Source organism: Pristiophorus japonicus, unplaced genomic scaffold (assembly GCF_044704955.1).
Source record: "Pristiophorus japonicus isolate sPriJap1 unplaced genomic scaffold, sPriJap1.hap1 HAP1_SCAFFOLD_351, whole genome shotgun sequence".
NCBI classification, from domain to species: Eukaryota; Metazoa; Chordata; class Chondrichthyes; family Pristiophoridae; genus Pristiophorus; species Pristiophorus japonicus.
The window spans coordinates 411,328-433,029 of NW_027253336.1; the positions used below are offsets into that span (position 1 = coordinate 411,328).

The 21,702-nt window shown below is 51.5% G+C and overlaps 1 protein-coding gene across 1 annotated transcript in view; it reads right to left on the reverse strand.

Moving 5' to 3' along the window:
• Positions 1-21,702, reverse strand: part of LOC139250220 (uncharacterized) — a gene marked incomplete at its 5' end in the record, with an annotated part of 267,845 nt that overhangs the window by 155,148 nt on the left and 90,995 nt on the right. The window contains 11 exons of the mRNA XM_070872713.1: positions 669-818; positions 1,463-1,618; positions 3,258-3,416; positions 7,152-7,331; positions 7,806-7,994; positions 9,069-9,227; positions 9,681-9,833; positions 11,493-11,645; positions 12,892-13,047; positions 15,877-16,032; positions 21,259-21,426. Coding sequence (XP_070728814.1) covers positions 669-818; positions 1,463-1,618; positions 3,258-3,416; positions 7,152-7,331; positions 7,806-7,994; positions 9,069-9,227; positions 9,681-9,833; positions 11,493-11,645; positions 12,892-13,047; positions 15,877-16,032; positions 21,259-21,426 — 1,779 coding nt within the window. The remainder of the gene's footprint in view (positions 1-668; positions 819-1,462; positions 1,619-3,257; positions 3,417-7,151; positions 7,332-7,805; positions 7,995-9,068; positions 9,228-9,680; positions 9,834-11,492; positions 11,646-12,891; positions 13,048-15,876; positions 16,033-21,258; positions 21,427-21,702) is intronic.

The window sequence follows — 21,702 nt, forward strand, 5'->3', positions numbered from 1 at the left end:
TTCCTCGGGACCCTCCCTAATCCTTCCGGACCGCCATAATGCAGGGTCTGCCTCTGGACCCACCCTAATCCTTCGGGACAGCCCTAATCGAGAGTGTCCCTCGGGCCCCCCTAATTCTTCCGGACCACCTAATCGAGGGACTCGCTCGGTATGCCCCTAATCAAGGGACTCCCTCGGTACGCCCCTAATCGAGGGACTCCCTCGGTATCCCGTAATCGAGGGACTCCCTCGGGACCCCCCTAATCGAGGATGAAGAAGGATCCCTGTAATCGGGGATCAATGACGAGGCAGCTTGGCCCAGGCTCCATCCCGGGCCTCGTGTTGAGTTAGCCTAATCTCTCACACCCGGTGTGGGACTGAGCCCTCTGCACACACAGAGCAGGAAAGGTCCAGGCTCCATCCCGGGCCTAGTGCTGAGTTAGCCCGATCTCTCACACCCGGAGTGGGACTGAGCCCCACACACACACACACACAAAGCAGGAAAGGTCCAGGCTCCATCACGGGCCAAGTGCTGAGTTAGGCTGATCTCTCACACCCGGTGTGGGACTGAGCCCCCCCACACACACATACACAGAGCAGGAAAGGCCTAGGCTCATCCCGGGCCTAGTTCTGGTCCTGCGGGTCCAGGAGATGGAGTCCGATTATCACAGACCCTTGGAAACACTCACTGGCCATGAAGAAGCGGGGAACACATTTCTTTCCACAGTCGGCGTCACAGCACGAGGACCAGGCCAGGCAGTCAGCGTCACTCTCACACACGGCTCCCAGCCTCATCTCACAGAAGGAGTCCAATCGGCTGGAGGCTGGGCACTGGGTCGCTGCAAGATACAAGGTGGCAGTGAGATAGAGAGAAGCAGGGCCAGTGTCCACCTCACTGACCCATCAAACACTCCCTGAATCACAGGGTTAGACACAGCGTAAAGCTCCCTCTACACTGTACCATCAAACACTCCCAGGGCAGGATCAGCACGGGGTTAGATACAGAGTAAAGCTCCCTCTACACTGTCCCATAAAACACTCCCAGGGCAGGTACAGGGGGTTAGATACAGAGTAAAGCTCCCTCTACACTGTCTCATCAAACACTCCCAGGGCAGGTACAGGGGATTAGATACAGAATAAAGCTCCCTCTACACTGTCGCATCAAACACTACCAGGGCAGGTACAGCACAGGGTTAGATACAGAGTAAAGCTCCCTCTACATTGTCCCATCAAACACTCCCAGGGCAGGTACAGGGGGTTAGATACAGAGTAAAGCTCCCTCTGCACTGTCCCATCAAACACTCCCAGGGCAGGTACAGCACGGGGTTAGATACAGAGTAAAGCTCCCTCTACACTGTTCCATCAAACACTCCCAGGGCAGTTACAGCTCAGGTTAGATACAGAGTAAAGCTCCCTCTACACTGTCCCATCACACACTCCCTGGGCAGGTACAGCACAGGTTAGATACGGAGTAAACTCTTACCTCTGGTGAGGAACTTAGGGACACATCTGTTTCCACAACTGGCGTCGCAACAAGTCTGCCAACCCTCACAGCTGCTGTCGTTGTTGCACTGGGTGTTGAAGCTCATCGTACAGATGTGGGTCATTCTGGAAGGTTCCGGGCATCTCCGTTCACGCCCTGTAGAAAGAACATGATCGGTCAGTGCTGCTCGCCATCGATTGATCACTCCCTGACCGAGCTGGGGCTAGAGGTGGGCACCGGGGGGCTTGGGCGTGTCGACAGTGCCTGCCCCACTGACCCCGTCAGAGAGAGAGGGGCCTCCATCTCTTCTGGCCCTGGGATTTGACTCCAGGTGCCCAGCGGACGAGAGGACACCGTGCTCCCACCCAGTTCCTCCGTCAGTTTGGTCCCCTTCCCTGTAAACCTACCTTGGACTGGAGGCCACGGAGGTTCACTAGACCGATTCCTGGGGTGAGAGGGTTGTCCTATAAGAACATAAGAAATAGGTGCAGGAGTAGGCCATACGGCCTCTCGAGCCTGCTGCTCAATTTAATACGATCATGGCTGATCCGATCATGGACACAGCTCCACTTCCCTGCCTGTCCCCTTATCCCCTTATCGGTTAAGGAACTGTCTATCTCTGTCTTAAATATATTCAATGTCCCGGCTTCCACGGCTCTCTGAGGCAGCAAATTCCACAGATTTACAACTCTCTGAGAGAAGAAATTCCTCCTCATCTCAGTTTTAAATGGGCGGCCCCTTATTCTAAGATTATGACCCCTAGTTCTAGTCTCCCCCAGCAGTGGGAACATCCTCTCTGCATCCACCTTGTCAAGCCCCATCATAATCTTATATGTTTCGGTAAGATCACCTCTCATTCTTCTGAATTCCAATCAGTAGAGGCCCAACCTACTCAACCTTTCCTCATAAGTCAAACCCCTCATCTATGGAATCAACCGAGTGAACCTTCTCTGAACTGCCTCCAAAGTAAGTATATCCTTTCGTAAATATGGAAAACTAAACTGTGCGCAGTACTCCAGGTGTGGCCTCACCAATACCCTGTATAACTGTAGCAAGACTTCCCTGTTTTTATGGCCCATCCCCTTTGCAATAAAGACCAAGATTCCACTGGATTTCCTGATGAAGAGGGATTGAGTAGATTGGGCCTATACTCTTCTGGGGTTTCGAAGAATGAGAGGTAATTGAAACGTATACATTTCTGAGAGGGGATTGACAGGGTAGATGCAGGGAGGATGTTTCCCCCTGGAGAGTGTAGAACCAGGAGTCACACAGTCTCAGAATAAGGGGTTGGCCATTTAGGACTGAGATGAGGATAAATTTCTTCACTCAGAGAGTGGTGAATCTTTGGAATTCTCGACCCTAGAGGGCTGTGTAGGTTCAGTCATTGAGTATATTCAAGAAGCAGATCACTCGATTCTTGGACACAATGAGAATCGAGGGATATGGGGACAGAGCGGGAAAGTGGACTTGCGGTAGAAAATCGGCCATGATCTTATGCAATGGCGGAGAAGGCTGGTGTGGCCGAATGGCCGAGCCCTGCTCTAATTCTTACGTTCTTCGGTTCTTATATCAGACAGACAGGTGCCCCTCTATCTCCTCAGAGTCTGGGATTTGACCTTCGGGAGCCACAGGGTGGACTGTCACAGTTCCAGAAGCGGACAGGGATACACACAGTTGGGTTTGATGCCTGTAATCTGGAGCTCGTTCCCCCACCCCCAGTTCCCCCTCTCCGCCCTCCATCACCAGGTGTTTGGGGGCCGGGGGAGGGGGGCAAAGACCCGATCGGTTAGCTTACCCTTGCCGGAGAACGAGTGGACACATCGGTTGCCACAGCTGGTGTTACAGCAGGTCTGCCAGGCGTAGCAGTCGTCGTCGTCATCGCACACCTCCCCGAACTTCAGTTCGCACATGAAGGAGAGTCGCTGCGGGGCAGGGCAGTCACCGGCAGTCTGATCTGGAGAAAGGACAGGCAAGAGCTGGGAATGGGTGGGATTGAGGATAGCAGCACCGGGGCGTCTCTGGCGTGCTGAGCAACTTAGGAACAAGAGGCCAGCTCAGCCCCTCGGCCTGTTACACAGGAACAGGAGGCCCATTCAGCCCCTCGAGCCTGTTACACAGGAACAGGAGGAGGCCCATTCAGCCCCTCGAGTCTGTTACACAGGAACAGGAGGTGGCCCATTCAGCCCCTCGAGCCTGTTACACAGGAACAGGAGGAGGCCCATTCAGCCCCTCGAGCCTGTTACACAGGAACAGGAGGCCCATTCAGCCCCTCGAGCCTGTTACACAGGAACAGGAGGAGGCCCATTCAGCCCCTCGGGCCTGTTACACAGGAACAGGAGGAGGCCCATTCAGCCCCTCGAGCCTGTTACCATAGAAAAGAAAAAAAAAAGACCTCAGCATGTCCCAAAGCACTTCACAGCCAATGAAGTACATTCCGAAATGTGGTCAGTGTTGTAATGTGGGAAACGCGGCAGCCAATTTTCGCACATCAAGCTTCCAGAAACAGCAACGCGATAATGACTGATTTAATCTGTTTTAGTGATGTTGACTGAGGGATAAATATTGGTCAGCACCTAAGAAGAGAAGATACTCGAGGGAATACAAGGCCTAGTGGGGGCAACCTGTCAGGGTGCTGGGGTCAGGGGCCGATCAGTCGTAGGCTGCGGGGGTCAGGGGCCTTGCAGTCACAGGCTGCTGGGAGCAGAGGCCTATCAGTCCCAGGCTGCTGGGAGCAAGGGCCTATCAGTCCCAGGCTGCTGGGGTCAGGTGCCTATCAGTCCCAGGCTGCTCGGGTCAAGGGCCGATCAGTCCCAGGCTGCTGGGGTCAGGGGCCTCAGTCCCAAGCTGCTAGGGTCAAGGGCCTATCAGTCCCAGGCTGCTGGAATCAGAGGCCGATCAGTCCCAGGCTGCTGGGGTCAGGGGCCTATTAGTCCGAGGCTGCAGGGACTGTGATTCTGCTTATCTTTGATCAGAGGCAGTCGGGTTCTTTGCTGGGCAGACTGGCCACGTGGCTATCAGTCCCAGGCTGCTGGGGTCAGGGGCTTGTCAGTCCCAGGCTGCTGGACTAATTAGCAATCTTTTTGTGCGAGGCCCCTTGGGGAAGAGTGACCATAATATGGTAGAATTCTTTATTAAGATGGAGACTGACACCGTTAATTCAGAAACGAGGGTCCTGAACTTAAGGAAAGGTAACTTCAATGGTTTGAGGCGTGAATTGGCTAGAATAGACTGGCAAATGATACTTAAAGGGTTGACGGTGGATAGGCAATGGCAAACATTTAAAGATCACATGGATGAACTTCAGCAATTGTACATCCCTGTCTGGAGTAAAAAATAAAACGGGGAAGATGGCTCAATCGTGGTTAACAAGGGAAATTAAGAATAGTGTTAGATCCAAGGAAGAGGCATATAAATTGGCTACAAAAAGCAACAAACCTCAGGACTGGGAGAAATTTAGAATTCAGCAGAGGAAGACAAAGGGTTGAATTAAGAGGGGGAAAATAAGAGTACGAGAAGAAGCTTGCCGGGAATATAAAAACTGACTGCAAAAGCTTCAAAAGATATGTGAAGAGAAAAAGATTAGTGAAGACAAACATAGGTCCCTTGCAGTCGGATTCAGGTGAATTTATAATGGGGAACAAAGAAATGGCAGACCAATTAAACAAGTACTTTGGTTCTGTCTTCACGAAGGAAGACACAAATAACCTTCCGGAAGTACTAGGGTACCGAGAATCTAGTGAGAAGGAGGAACTGGAGGATATTCTTATTAGGTGAGAAATTGTGCAAGGGGAATTGATGGGATTCAAGGCCGATAAATCCCCGGGGTCTGATAGTCTTCATCCCAGAGTACTTAAGGAAGTGGCCCTAGAAATAGTGGGTGCATTGGTGATCATTTTCCAACAGTCTATCACTCTGGATCAGTTCCTATGCACTGGACAGTAGCTAATGTAACACCACTTTTTAAAAAGGGAGGGAGAGAGAAAGGGAATAATTATAGACCGGTTAGCCTGACATCAGTAGTGGGGAAAATGTTGGAATCAATTAATAAGGATGAAATAGCAGCGCATTTGGAAAGCAATGACAGGATCGGTCCAAATCAGCATGGATTTATGAAGGGGAAATCATGTTTGACAAATCTTCTGGAATTTTTTGAGGATGTAACTAGCAGAGTGGACAAGAGAGAACCAGTGGGTGTGGTGTATTTGGACTTTAAAAAGGCTTTTGACATGGTCCCACACAAGAGATTGGTGTACAAAGTCAAAGCACATAGTATTGGGGGTAACATACTGACGTGGATAGAGAACTGGTTGGCAGACAGGAAGCAGAGAGTCGGGATAAGCGGGTCCTTTTCAGAATGGCAGGCAGTGACTAGTGGAGTGCCGCAGGGCTCAGTGCTGGGACCCCAGCTCTTTACAATATACATCAATGATTTGGATGAAGGAATTGAGTGTAATATCTCCAAGTTTGCAGATGACACTAAACTGGGTGGCGGTGTGAGCTGTGAAGGGGACGCTAATAAGCTGCAGGGTGATTTGGACACATTAGGTGAGTGGGAAAATGCATGGCAGATGCAGTATAATGTGGATAAATGTGAGGTTATCCACTTTGGGGGCAAAAACGCGAAGACAGAATATTATCTAAATGGCGGCAGATTAGGAATAGGAGAGGTGCAACGAGACCTGGGTGTCATGGTTCATCAGTCATTGAAAGTTGGCATACAGATACAGCAGGCGGTGAAGAAGGCAAATGGTATATTGACCTTCATAGCTCGGGGATTTGAGTATAGGAGCAGGGAGGTCTTACTGCAGTTGTACAGGGCCTTGGTGAGGCCTCACCTGGAATATTGTGTTCAGTTTTGGTCTCCTAATCTGAGGAAGGACGTTCTTGCTATTGAGGGAGTGCAGCGAAGGTTCACCAGACTGATTCCTGGGATGGCAGGACTGACCTATGAGGAGAGACTGGATCAACTGGACCTTTATACATTGGAGTTTAGAAGGATGAGAGGGGATCTCATAGAAACATATAAGATTCTGACGGGACGGGACAGGTTAGATGCGAGTAGAATGTTCCCGATGTTGGGGAAACATAGAAAATAGGTGCAGGAATACCATTCGAGACTGCACCAACATTCAATAAGATCATAGCTGATCAGTCCCTCAGAACCCCTTGATCCCCTTAGCCGTAAGGGCCGTATCTAACTCCCTCTTGAATATATCCAATGAATTGGCATCAACAACTCTCTGCGGCAGGGAATTCCACAGGTTAACAACTCTCTGAGTGAAGAAGTTTCCCCTCATCTCAGTCCCAAATGACACACCTCTTATCCTAAGACTGTGTCCCCTGGTTCTGGACTTCCCCAACATCGGGAACATTCGACCTGCATCTAACCTGTCCCGTCCAGAATAAGGGGTCGGCCATTTAGGACTGAGATGAGGAGAAACTTCTTCACTCAGAGAGTTGTTAACCTGTGGAATTCCCTGCCGCAGAGAGTTGTTGATGCCAGTTCATTGGATATATTCAAGAGGGAGATAGATATGGCCCTTACAGCTAAGGGGATCAAGGGGTGTGGAGAGAAAGCAGGAAAGAGGTACTGAGGGAAATGATCAGCCATGATCTTACTGAATGGCGGTGCAGGCTCAAAGGGCCGAAGGGCCTACTCCTGCACCTATTCTCTATGTTTCTATGTTACCTGCCAATGCCGCAGTCTGGCCCTGCCCCATGAAGGAGTGGACACATCTCCTGCCACAGGAAGTCTGGCAACACCGCTTCCACTTCCCGCAATCCCCGTCCTCCTCACAGGACTCGCTGCGATTCGTCTCGCACACTCGTTCCAGTCTGGACACAGCAGGGCATTCCTTGGCATTCCACTCTGCGAAAGCAAGGGTTTGAGTTAGAGGTGGTAACAGGAAATACAGAGAGAGAGTGAGAGACAAAGAAGGAGAGAGAGAGAGAGAGAGAGAGAGACAGAGAGTGGGAGAGAGACAGAGAGCGAGAGAGAGAGACAGAGAGAGAGAGACAGAGAGGGAAAGAGACAGAGAGAGAGAGAGACAGAGAGAGAGAGAGAGAGTGAGGGAGTGAGAGACAGAGCGGGAGAGACAGACAGACAGACAAAGAGAGGGACATAGAGAGAGAGAGGGAGAGAGAGAGAGAGAGAGTCAGAGAGCAAGTCAGAGGGAGAGAGAGGCCGAGATAGAGAAAGTGATAGAGTGAGAGACAGAGAGGGATAAAGAGGGAGAGACAGAGTGAGAAAGTCGGACAGAGAGGGAGAAAGAGCAAGAGATAGATGTAGTGAGTGAGAGGAAGAGAGAGAGAGAGAGAGGCCCATCCCGAGACCTGAACAGACCTGTCGAGGGTTTAGACGAGGAACTCCCTCCATGGAACTTCCCGAAGAAGGATGGGACACATCGCTTCTGACAACCAGCGTCACAGCAGGTTTGGGAACCGTCGCAATCTCCATCTTCCTCACACACCTTCCCGAACGTGGAGTTACACACACGGGCCAGAAGATCCGGGCGTGGACAGCTGCCATCCTCTGCACCCGAGAGAGAGAGCGAGACAGCACAGCTTGGGTTAGATACAGAGTAAAGCTCGCTCTACACTGTCCCATCAAACACTCCCAGGGCAGGTACAGGGGGTTAGATACAGAGTAAAGCTCCCTCTACACTGTCCCATCAAACACTCCCAGGGCAGGTACAGCACGGGGTTAGATACAGAGTAAAGCTCCCTCTACACTATCCCATCAAACACTCCCAGGGCAGGTACAGCACGGGGTTAGATACAGAGTAAAGCTCCCTCTACACTGTCCCATCAAACACTCCCAGGGCAGGTACAGCACGGGGTTTGATACAGAGTAACGCTCCCTCTACACTGTCCCATCAAACACTCCCAGGGCAGGTACAGCATGGGTTAGATACAGAGTAAAGCTCCCTCTACACTGTCCCATCAAACACTCCCAGAGCAGGTACAGCTTGGGTTAGATACAGAGTAAAGCTCCCTCTACACTGTCCCATCAAACACTCCCAGAGCAGGTACAGGGGGTTAGATACAGAGTAAAGCTCCCTCTACACTGTCCCATCAAACACTCCCAGGGCAGGTACAGCATGTGGTTAGATACAGAGTAAAGCTCCCTCTACACTGTCCCATCAAACATTCCCAGGACAGGTACAGGGGGTTAGATACAGAGTAAAGCTCCCGCTACACTGTCCCATCAAACACTCCCAGAGCAGGTACAGGGGGTTAGATACAGAGTAAAGCTCCCTCTACACTGTCCCATCAAACACTCCCAGGGCAGGTACAGGGGGTTAGATACAGAGTAAAGCTCCCTCTACACTGTCCCATCAAACACTCCCAGGGCAGGTACAGCATGTGGTTAGATACAGAGTAACGCTCCCTCTACACTGTCCCATCAAACATTCCCAGGACAGGTACAGGGGGTTAGATACAGAGTAAAGCTCCCTCTACACTGTCCCATCAAACACTCCCAGGGCAGGTACAGCACCGTATTAGATACAGAGTAAAGCTCGCTCTACACTGTCCCATCAAACACTCACAGGGCAGGAACAGCATGGGGTTAGGTACAGAGTAAAGCTCAGACAGTTATACTCACCTCCTCTGAAACTCTTGAAGACACACCGGGCCCCGCAGGGCGTTGGGCAGCACGTCTGCCACCTGCCGCAGTGACTCTCGCCCTCACACGCTTCCCCCATGGTCGAATTGCAGACAAATTTCAACCTGGTGGTGGGAGAGCACTCCCCGGGTTTGTCTCCTGCAAAGCCAAAAATTGGATATCACAGGACGGGCAAGTGGTGCGGCTTCCCGACGTGAATTCCCCCGCTGGCTTCAGTCCTTGCATGTCCCCGAAACGCCGCCGGGCCAACTCTGACCCCTGGGGCCTGTCAGACCTTGAGCCCTGGGGACTATCAGTCCCTGACCCCTGGGGACTATTAGTCCCTGACCCCTGGGGCCTATCAGACCCTAACCCCTGGGGCCAATCAGACCCTGACCCCTGGGGCCAATCAGACACTGACCCCTGGGGCCTCTCAGACTCTGACCCCTGGGGCCTATCAGACCCTGACCCCTGGGGCCTATCAGACTCTGACTCCTGGGGCCTATCAGACTCTGACCCCTGGGGCCTCTCAGACTCTGACCCCTGGGGCCTATCAGATTCTGACCCATGGAGCCTGGGGCCTATCGGACTCTCCCTCGGACTGTGCCTCACCTTGTGTGAACGAGTAGACACATTTTTTGCCACACCCAATATCGCAGCACTGTTTATGGGCAGTGCAATCATCATCGTCCTCACAAGACTGGGTGAAATTCTTCTTACACAGAAATGTCACTTTGGAAAGTTCCGGGCATTTCCTTTGTTTCACTAAATAAAATAGAATTTAAAATTAGTTAAATGGCTGAGGAGGCAAAATTTGTAAAACATCAAATACAGAATAAAGCTCCTGAACACTGTCCCATCAAAAACTCCCAGGGCAGGTACAGCACAGGGTTAGATACAGAATAAAACTCCCTCTACACTGTCCCATCAAACACTCGGACTGTCTCCTGTGGGGGAATCGTGTAATTTGGCCAAAAAAAAGCAGGGAAATGTTTATACGCGACCTTCACAGTACCCACCCCAGGCATATTCATGATGAAGGCTGTCGCCAGGTCGCACGTTTGGTGGCCCGGCATTGACTCGGAATTGGAGTCATGCGTACATCAATGTAACACTTGCTCATAGTTGAGCAACGCACCAAGGGAGGCCCCACTGAGTCTGTGGTCATGGCCCTCCAAACCGTGGTCCATGCTCCACGTAGATTTCGCTAGCCCCTTTCTAGGAAAGATGTTCCTAGTAGCAGTTGACGCTTACTCTAAATAGATTAAATATATAATAATGTCGTCATGTACATCCACTGCCACCATTGAAAGCCTCCGGGCCATGTTCGCCACCCATGGTTTGCCCGACGTCCTTGTTAGTGACAATGGACCATGTTTCATCAGCTCGGAATTCAACGAGTTCATGACCCGCAATTGCATCAAGCATGTCAGGTCTGCGTCATTTAAATCTGCATCCAATGGTCAAGCGGAAGGAACGGGCAGTCCATCAAGCAGAGAAATGCATGACGACGGTTCCCTGCAGACCCGGTTATCTCAGATTCTGCTCAGCTACCGCACGCGACCCAACTCGCTATCTGGGGCTCCCCCTGCAGAATTGCTCATGAAGAGAGTGCTCAAACCAAGCTCTCCTTAGTTCACCCGGATCTCAATGATCATGAAGAAACCCGCCGTCACCGGCATAACATGTACCACGATCGCGCGGCTGTATCACGTAACATTGAGGTTAATGAACCTGTCTCTGGTCTTAATTGCGGTCATGGTCCAAAATGGGTTGCTGGCACTGTGTTAGCCAAGGAGGGGAATAGAGTGTTTGTTGTCAAAGTTTTGAATGGACTAACGTACAGAAAGCACTTTGATCAGATACAGAGTAAAGCTCCCTCTAAACTGTCCCATCAAACACTCCCAGGGCAGGTACAGCACAGGGTTAGATATAGAGTAAAGCTCCCTCTACACTGTCCCATCAAACACTCCCAGGGCAGGTACAGGGGTTAGATACAGAGTAAAGCTCCCTCTACACTGTCCCATCAAACATTCCCAGGGCAGGTACAGGGGGTTAGATACAGAGTAAAGCTCCCTCTACACTGTCCCATCAAACACTCCCAGGGCAGGTACAGGGGGTTAGATACAGAGTAAAGCTCCCCCTACACTGTCCCATCAAACACTCCCAGGGCAGGTACAGGGGGTTAGATACAGAGTAAAGCTCCCTCTACACTGTCCCCATCAAACACTCCCAGGGCAGGTACAGCACGGGTTAGATAGAGTAAAGCTCCCTCTACACTGCCCTTGGGACCTTGCTGCTGGGTGTGTGTGTGTGTGTGTTTGGGACACAGTGCCGCACTGAGTGGTGTGATTTCTTCCAACGTGTCCCCGTGGGGATGATGTCTGCGGAAGGTGGGTCTGCTGGACTGTTCCTCATCCTTACACTTGCTGATGAATGTCGGCACACATTTCATCCCACAGCTGGTTTTACAACACATCTGCCAGACATCACATTCGCTGTGGTCGCTGCAGCCGTCCCCTAGTTTCATATCACACATCATCGTGAGTCTCTTGTATACCGGGCATGTTCCATTGGCTGAAAGGCAAAAGGATGGAGAGTCACTCAACAATCCCCACATTTGTCAGGGGCACTTCACTCCACGCCTCCTCCAATTCCCAATGTCTCTCGGAACTGGAAATGCATGTCCCGTCCCACTTACCCCCACAAAGACACACTGCTTCTCCCAGCTAGGGTCTGCACCGTCGTCACCCCCCAGGGGCCAGGCAGGAAGTGTGGGTAAGCTATTCAACTGTGGGAGGATGCCTTCCCCGATCCTGTACTCTGCCCTACACCCAGGGTTCACTGGATCGGAATCAGGAGCAGGTACCCAGGCTGATTCACACCCCTCCCGAACCCAGGGGTCACTGGACAGGGATCAGGAGCAGGAACCTGGGGCTGATTCACCCCCCTCCCTAACCCAGGGGTCACTGGACAAGGATCAGGAGCAGGAACCCAGGCTGATTCATCCCCCTCCCTAACCCAGGGGTCACTGGACAGGGATCAGGAGCAGGAACCCGAGCTGATTCACCCCCCTCCCTAACCCAGGGGTCACTGGACAGGGATCTGGATCAGGAACGCGAGCTGATTCACCCTCCTCCCTAACCCAGGGGTCACTGGACAGGGATCTGGAGCAGGAACGCGGGCTGATTCACTCCCTCCCTAACCCAGGGGTCACTGGACAGGGATCTGGAGCAGGAACGCGGGCTGATTCACCTCCCTCCCTAACCCAGGGGTCACTGGACAGGGATCAGGAGCAGGAACCCGGGCTGATTCACTCCCCTCCCTCACCCAGGGGTCACTGGTCAGGGATCAGGAGCAGGAACCCGAGCTGATTCACCCCCCCTCCCTAACCCAGGGGTCACTGGACAGGGATCTGGAGCAGGAACGCGGGCTGATTCACTCCCTCCCTAACCCAGGGGTCACTGGACAGGGATCAGAAGCAGGAACCCGGGCTGATTCACCCCCCTCCCTAACCCAGGGGTCACTGGACAGGGATCAGGAGCAGGAACCCGGGCTGATTCACCCCCTCCCTAATCCAGGGGTCGCTGGACAGGTATCAGGAGCAGGAACCCGGGCTGATTCACCCGCCCTCCTAACCCAGGGCTCAGTCCCACACTGGGTGTGAGATCACGGTAACTCTGCACTAGGCCCGAGATGGAGCCTGGGCCTTTCCTGCTGCCTGTGTGTGCGTGGTTGGCGGGGGGGCTCAGTTACCTTCCGCAGTGATTGGCTGAGTCTGTAAGCGGTTGAGGAGACTGAGGAAGGGGGTTTATTCTCTCACCTCCTGTGAAGAACTGGGGAATGCATTTTTTGCCGCAGCCAGCGTTGCAACAAGCGTGCAAGGCCTCGCAATCCTTGTCCTCTTCGCATGAATCTCCAATAGTCATGTCACAGATCTTGGAGAGTCTCTCGTCCGAGGGACATTGATCCACTGGTTCTGGAGAGGGAAAGGAAGAACTTACATTGATATAGCGCCTGTCACCACCTCAGACCATCCCAAAGCACTCTATGGCCAACAACATTCCCGATTTGGAAGAGAAGGCACCGCTGCAATGTAGGAAACGCGGCACCCAATCTGCACACAGCAAGATCCCACAATTAGCCACTGAGGTAAAGGCCCCAGTTCAGTTTGAGTCATAAATATTGGCCCCAGGACACTGGGGGGAGAATTCCCCATCTTTTCATGCAGTTGTGGCCGTGGAATCTTTTACGTCCATCTGACAAAATAGACGGGGTCTCGGTTTAACGTCTCATGCTAAAGACGGCACCTCCGACAGTGCGGCGCTCCCTCAGTACTGCCCCTCCGACAGTGCAGCGCTCCCTCAGTACTGCCCCTCCGACAGTGCAGCGCTCCCTCAGTACTGCCCCTCCGACAGTGCGGCGCTCCCTCATTACTGCCCCTCCGACAGTGGGCTCTCCCTCAGTACTGCCCCTCCGACAATACAACACTCCCTCAGTACTGCCCCTCCGACAGTGCGGCGCTCCCTCAGTACTGCCCCTCCGACAGTGCGGCGCTCCCTCAATACTGCCCCTATGACAATGCGGCGCTCCCTCAGTACTGCCCCTCCGACAGTGCAGTGCTCCCTCAGTACTACCCCTCCGACAGTGCGGCGCTCACTCAGTACTCTCCCTCCGACAGCGCAGTACGGCGCTCCCTCAGTACCATAGAAACATAGAAAATAGGTGCAGGAGTCGGCCATTCGAGCCTACACCGCCATTCAATAAGATCATGGCTGATCATTACCTCAGTATTCCTTTCCTACTTTCTCTCCATACCCCTTGATCCCCTTAGCCGGAGCGACCATATCTAACTTCCTCTTGAATATATCCAATGAACTGGCATCAATAACTCTCTGCGGCAGGGAATTCCACAGGTTCACAATTCTCTATGAGTGAAGAAGTTTCTCCTCATCTCAATCCTCAATGGCCTACCCCTTATCCTTAGACTGTGACCCCTGGTTCTGGACTTCCCCAACATCGGGAACATTCTTCCTGCATCTAACCTGTCCAGTCCCGTCAGAATCTTATACGTTTCTATGAGATCCCCTCTCATCCTTCTAAACTCCAGTGAATAAAGGCCCAGTTGATCCAGTCTCTCCTCATATGACAGTCCAACAATCCCTGGAATCGGTCTGGTGAACCTTCGCTGCACTCCTTCAATAGCAAGAACGTCCTTCCTCAGATTAGGAGACCAAAACTGAACACAATATTCCAGGTGAGGCCTCATTAAGGCCCTGGACAACTGCAGTAAGACCTCCCTGCTCCTATACTCAAATCCCCTCGCTATGAAGGCCAACATACCATTTGCCTTCTTCACCGCCTGTTCTACCTGCATGCCAACCTTCAATGACTGATGTACCATGACACCCAGGTCTCGTTGCACCTCCCCTTTTCCTAATCTGCCGCCATTCTGATAATATTCTGCCTTCGTGTTTTTTCCCCCACAATGGATAACCTCACATTTATCCACATTATACTGCATCTGCCATGCATTTGCCCACTCACCTAACCTGTCCAAGTCACCCTGCAGCCTCTTAACGTCCCCCTCACAACTCACACCGCCACCCAGTTTAGTGTCATCTGCAAACTTGGAGATATTACACTCAATTCCTTCATCCAAATCGTTAATATATATTGTAAATAGCTGGAGTCCCAGCACTGAGCTCTGCGGCACTCCACTAGCCTGCCATTCTGAAAAGGACCCGTTTATCCCAACTCTCTGCTTCCTGTCTGCCAACCAGTTCTCTATCCACATCAGTACATTACCCCCAATACCCTGCGCTTTGACTTTGCACACCAATCTCTTGTGCGGGACCTTGTCAAAAGCCTTTTTAAAGTCCAAATACACCACATCCACTGGTTCTCCCTTGTCCACTCTGCTCGTTACATCCTCAAAAAATTCCAGAAGATTCGTCAAGCATGATTTCCCCTTCATAAATCCATGCTGACTTGGACCGATCCTCTCACTGCTTTCCAAATGCGCTGCTATTTCATTCTTAATGATTGATTCCAACATTTTCCCCACTACTGATGTCAGGCTGACCGGTCTATAATTACCTGTTTTCTCTCTCCCTCCGTTTTTAAAAAGTGGTGTTACATTAGCTACCCTCCAGTACATAGGAACCGATCCAGAGTCGATAGACTGTTGTAAAATGATCACCAACGCATCCACTATTTCTCGGGCCACTTCCTTAAGTACTCTGGGATGTACTGTCCTCTGACAACGCAGTAACGGCGCTCCCTCAGTGTCGCCCCTCCGACAGCGCAGTACGGCACTCCCTCAGTACTGCCCCTCCGATAACACAGTATGGCACTCCCTCAGTACTGCCCCTCCGACAATGCAGTACGGCGCTCCCTCAGTACTGCCCCTCCGACAGCGCAGTACGGCACTCCTTCAGTACTGCCCCTCCGACAGCGCAGTACGGCACTCCCTCAGTACTGCCACTCTGGGAACCGGGGATTGATGGTCTGGATTATTGTGCTCGAGTGTCTGGAGTGGGCTTGAACCCTCACTCTTCTGACTCTGGGACAGGAGGTGGTAAATTGACAGAGGTCTCATCACAGCCTCTTTTGACTAGGCCGAGTGGCCGCTCAGTATCCAGCTATTTCAACAAGGCCCAAGGACCTGCCAGTCACAGCATTCTCCGACTGTGCCCCTGAGACATGTAATTCCCCATTTTCCTTCTCCGCTACACCAATTGGTGCTGTCCCTGTTTCCCATTCCAGGCGGTGACGGTCTCTCTCTCTCCCTCACATACGCCCTTACTTTGTGCAATGCATTTGGGAACACATCTGGGCCCACAGGTTGTGTTGCAGCACAAGGACCAGTGGCCGCAAGAGTCGTCGTCCTTACAGGGGGCACTGAAATTCATCTTGCAGATGTAACGCAGTCTGGACCAGTCTGGACACGACCCTCCATGGCCTGTGGGCAAAACAGAGATTGAGGTCATTCACCAACTCTCCAGATGGACAGTCAGAATTCACAGCTTTACATACATGGGTTACATACAGAGTAAAGCTCCCTCTACACTGTCCCATCAAACACTCCCAGGGTAGGTGTTGTGTATGGAGAAAGAGTCAAAGTAAAGTGTGACCGTAGTCTTTTATTGCAGGTTTCCAGAGTGCCTCTCCAACCTGTGAAGCCTCCTTAAATACCTGTGCTCCCAAGAGATTATGGGATCCCTTGGGACTCCAGGGGAAGAGCCCTCTGGTGACTGTACAAAGTAAATACAAGTTTACATATATAACAACACTCCCCCGCAAAGTCAATAGTGTTTCAGGTCAAACTTTCAAATGGACTCATTATCGGAAACAATTGGACCAATTCACGGACTATCCTGAGCAACCCACCTTGGACCCTACCTTTTTTGATCCCCCAACATACACACCAGTGGCACGGTTGACGACGAAGCAGAACCCATCATCCGCAGCAGCCCAGCAGGGCCCAACACAACAGGCAGCCCAGCAAGGCCAGCTGCATAGCAGCCCAGCGAGGGTCCAGCAAATGATTCAACAACTGGTGCCGAAATACAGATAGCGAACCCAAAGATGCAGAGAATAGTGGGCATCCTGGAGAAATTCTCGGAGGGAGATGATTGGGAAACTTTTGTGGAACGACTTGACGAATATTTCGGGGCCAACAACCGAGATGGGGAAGAGAGTGCTGCCAAACGAAGGGCGATCCTCCTCACCATCCGTGAGGCACCAACGTATGGCCTCATGAAACATCTGCTCACTCCAGCGAAACCCACGGAGAAATCGTACAACGATTTGTGCACACTGGTCCAAGAGCATTTGAACCCGAAGGAAAGCATTCTGATGGCGAGGTACTGGTTCTACACCAACAAAAGGTCAGAAGGCCAGCAAGTGGAGAGTTATGTCGCCGAGCTAAGACGCCTTGCAGGACATTGCGAATTTGAAGGACATTTGGAGCACATGCTCACAGACTTTTTTGTACTTGGCACTGGCCACAAAATCATACTTCGCAAACTCTTCACTGCAGAGACCCCAACCTTAAGTAAAGCCAAAGCGATAGCCCAGGCGTTCATTGCCACCAGTGACAATACAAAGCAAATCTCTCAGCACACAAGTGCTGCTACAAGTACTGTGAACAAAGTGATGTTGTTTTCGAATCGTAATGTACAGGGCAGGTCACACATACCTGCAGCTACACGCCTGCAGATGTCTCACAGTCCACCATCAAAGGTGATGAATGCAAGGCCATTAACACTTTGTTGACGCTGCGGGAGTGACCATCGTTTCCATTCATGCCAATTCAAAGAGTACATTTGCAAGGGCTGTGGAACAATGGGACACCTCCAACGAGTGTGCAGGCGAGCTGCAAAGCCTGTTAAACCTGCAAACCACCATGTTGCAGAGGAGGACAGATCCAGGGAGGATCACGACAAACCAGAGCCTCAGATCGAGGAGGCAGAGGGATATGGGGTGCACACCTTCACCACGAATTGTCCCCCGATAATGCTGAATGTTGAATTAAATGGACTCCCGGTGTCAATGGAACTGGACACGAGCGCGAACCAGTCCATCATGGGCAAAAAGACTTTCGAAAGGTTGTGGTGCAACAAGGCCTCAAGACCAGTCCTAATTCCTGTTCGCACGAAACTAAGAACTTACACGAAAGAACTGATACCTGTAATCGGCAGTGCTACTGTAAAGATCTCCTACGATGGAGCGGTGCACAATCTACAACTCTGGGTGGTACCGGGTGATGGTCCCACGCTGCTCAGTAGGAACTGGCTGGGAAAGATACGCTGGAACTGGGATGACGTCCGAGCGCTATCGCCCGCTGACAACACTTCGTGTGCCCAGGTCTTAAACAAATTACCTTCGCTGTTCGAACCAGGCATCGGGAAGTTCCAAGGAGCAAAAGTGCAGATACACCTAATTCCGGGGGTGCGACCCATCCATCAGAAGGCGAGAGCAGTACCGTACATGATGAGAGAAAGGATAGAGATCGAGCTAGACCGGCTGCAAAGAGAGGGTATCATTTCCCCGATCGAGTTCAACGAGTGGGCCAGTCCTATCGTCCCAGTCCTCAAGGGAGACGGCACCATCAGAATCTGTGGCGATTACAAAGTAACTATCAATCGTTTCTCCCTGCAGGACCAATACCCACTACCAAAGGCCGACGACCTCTGTGCAACACTGGCGGGAGGAAAGATGTTCACAAAGCTGGATCTGACTTCAGCCTAGATAACGTAGGAACTGGAGGAATCATGGAAGGCCCTCACCTGCATCAACACGCACAAAGGTCTTTTTGTTTATAACAGATGCCCGTTTGGAATTCAATCGGCGGTGGCGATATTCCAGAGAAACATGGAAAGCTCACTAAAGTCCGTCCCGCACACTGTGGTCTTCCAGGACGACAGATTGGTCACAGGTCGGAACACAGTCGAGCATCTGCAGAACCTGGAGGAGGTTCTTAGTCAACTCAACCGCTCGAAGGTTAAAATGCTCGAAGTGCATTTTCCTGGCGCCTGAAGCGGAGTTCCTGGAAAGGAGGATTGCAGCGGACGGCATCAAGCCCACCAATGCAAAGACAGAGGCAATTGAGAACATACAGAGGCTACACAAAATGACGGAGCTGCAGTCGTTTCTGGGACTCCTGAACTACTTTGGTAACTTCTTACCGGGTCTCAGCACACTGTTAGAACCACTGCATGTCTTACTAACAAGAAAAGGGGACGAATGGGTTTGAGACAAAAGCCAAGAAAATGCCTTTGTAAAAGTGAGAAAATTGTTGTGTTCAAACAAATTGCTTGTGTTGTATGATCCATGCAAGCGTTTGGTACGAGCATGTGATGCGTCGTCATATGGCGTCGGGTGTGTATTGCAACAAGCTAATGATTTCGGGAAACTGCAACCGGTTGCTTATGCATCCAGGAGTCTGTCTAAGGCTGAGAGAGTCATGATTGGGAAAGAAGCGTTAGCGTGTGTTTATAGGGTAAAGAAAATGCATCAATACCTGTTGGGCTAAAATTTGAATTGGAAACTGACCATAAGCCACTTATATCCCTGTTCTCCGAGAGTAAAGGGATAAATACCAACGCATCGGCCCGCATCCAGGGATGGGCGCTCACGTTGTCCGCATACAACTACGCCATACGCCACAGGCCAGGCACAGAAAACTGTACCGATGCTCTCAGTAGACTGCCATTGCCCACCACGGGGATGGAAATGGCGCAGCCCGCAGATCTAGCCATAGTTATGGAAGCATTTGAGAGTGAGCAATCACCCATCACTGCCTGTCAGATCAAAACCTGGACAAACCAGGACCCCTTATTATCTCCAGTCAAAAGCTGTGTGCTTCAGAGGAGTTAGTCCAGTGTCCCGGTGGAAATGTAGGTAGAGATAAAGCTGTTCCAGTGGCACAAAGATGAAATGTCTATACAGGCAGACTGCCTTCTGTGGGGCAATCGAGTAGTGGCCCCCAAGAAGGGCAGAAACACCTTCATCAATGACCTCCACAGTACCCACCCAGGCATCGTAATGATGAAAGCGATAGCCAGATCCCACATGTGGTGGCCCGGTATCGATGCGTTCACAGATATAATATATGCTCGCAGTTAAGGAATGTACCCAGGGAGACGCCGCTAAGTTTATGATCTTGGCCCTCCAAACTGTGGTCTCGGGTACACATCGACTATGCAGGCCCGTTCTTGGGTAAAATGTTCCTTGCGGTTGTAGACGTATACTCCAATGTGAGATAATGTTGGCTAGCACGTCCGCTGCCACCACTGAAAGCCTGTGGGCCATGTTTGCCACACACGGCCTACCCGATGTCCTGCTGAGCGACAACGGGTCATGTTTTACCAGTGCTGAGTTCAAAGAATTCATGACCTGCAACGGGATCAAGCATGACACATCTGCCCCATTTAAACCAGCGTCCAATGGTCAGGCAGAGAGAGCAGTGCAAACCATCAAGCAAGGCTTGAAGAGGGTAACTGAAGGCTCACTGCAGACTCGCCTGTCCCGAGTCCTGCTTAGCTACCGCACGAGACCCTACTCACTCACTGGGATCCCATCCTCGTCGCCAGTTGTTGTGTATGGTGAAAGAGCCAGACTGAGCACTGTGAGCGCAAAGTAAAGTGTGACCGTAGTCTTTTATTGCAGATCTCCAGAGTGCCTCTCCAACCTGTGAAGCCTTCTTAAATACCTGTGCTCCGAAGGGATTATGGGATCTCTTGGGACTCCAGGGGATGAGCCCTCTGGTGGCTGTACAGAGTAAATACAAGTTTACATAGTAGGTACAGCACGAGGTTAGATACAGAGTGAAGTTCCCTCTACATTGAACACTCCCGAGATGAATTTCTAGACCAGAGCATTTAACATCGTAAAATATCCCAATACGCTTCACACGATTATCAAACAAAATTTCACACCAAGTCATAGAAGCAGATTTTAGGGCAGGTGACCAAAAGCTTGGTCAAAGTGTAAGGCTTTGAGGAGGGTCTTAAAGGAGGAGAGAGGCGGCGAGGGAGGAGGGAATTCCAGAGTTTAGGGCCTGGGCAGCTGAAGGCACAGCCACCAATGGTGGGGCGATTAAAATCGGGGGATGTGCAAGAGGCCAGAATTGGAGGAGTGCAGTTATCTTGGAGGGCTGTAAAGGCTGGAGCACGTTTACAGAGCCAGGCAGGGGCGCGAAGCCGGAAAGGGATTGGAAAACAAGGATGTGAATTTTAAATCGAGGTGTTTGCGGACTGGTAGCCAATGTAGATCAGCGAGCACGCTGTCATGTATGTACATGCTGTTTGTAGCCACCAGATGGTATTATTGTTGGAGGCCACTGAGCAGCACACACATGGTGCTGCTCTGGTATAAAAGGCCAGCCATTTTGAGTCAGGCACTTCAGGCCTGAATAAAGCAGAAGCAAGGTTGTACCTTGCTTAGTTAAACAGTACTCAGTTTGAACCTTTACTGCATACATAACACACACGCGTTGGGTGATGGGCAAGCGGGACATGTTGTGAATTTCGGTCGCCGGGGCAACAGAGTTTTGGATGAGCGCACACATTGATGAGGGAGGGTGGAAGATGGGAGGCCGACCAGGAGAGTGATGGAACGATTGAGTCTGGAGGGTCACACAGGCAACACGGATGAGGTGGGGGTTATCTCTCTATGTCCTCACCTCCACCCTTGAACTTCAGCACACATCTCTTCCCACATCCCGCGTCGCAACAGTTCTGCCAAATATCGCAGTCGTCATCGCTGGAACACAGGCCGCCCAGTTTCATCTGACAAATGGGGGTCAGTCGGGTCGCCACCGGACATTCAAATTCTTGCTCTGTGGAGGCAACTACAGTTTGGCAGTCAGAGTGAGCGGGGCGGGTTCAAGGGTCACAACCCTTCATTAAATGTGCCCCCGCTCCAGTACAGAACTTGACATTGAATTTTAGAATCCTACAGCACAGCCCATTCGTCCCTTCGTACCTGTGCCGGTTCTTTGAACGAGCTGCCCAGCTTTTCTCCCCCCCCCCCCCGAACCCGACAAATTAGTCCTCTTCCAGCACGCATCCAATTGCCTTTGGAAAGTTCCTGTGAAATCTGCACCCATCATCCTTTCAGCTAGTGC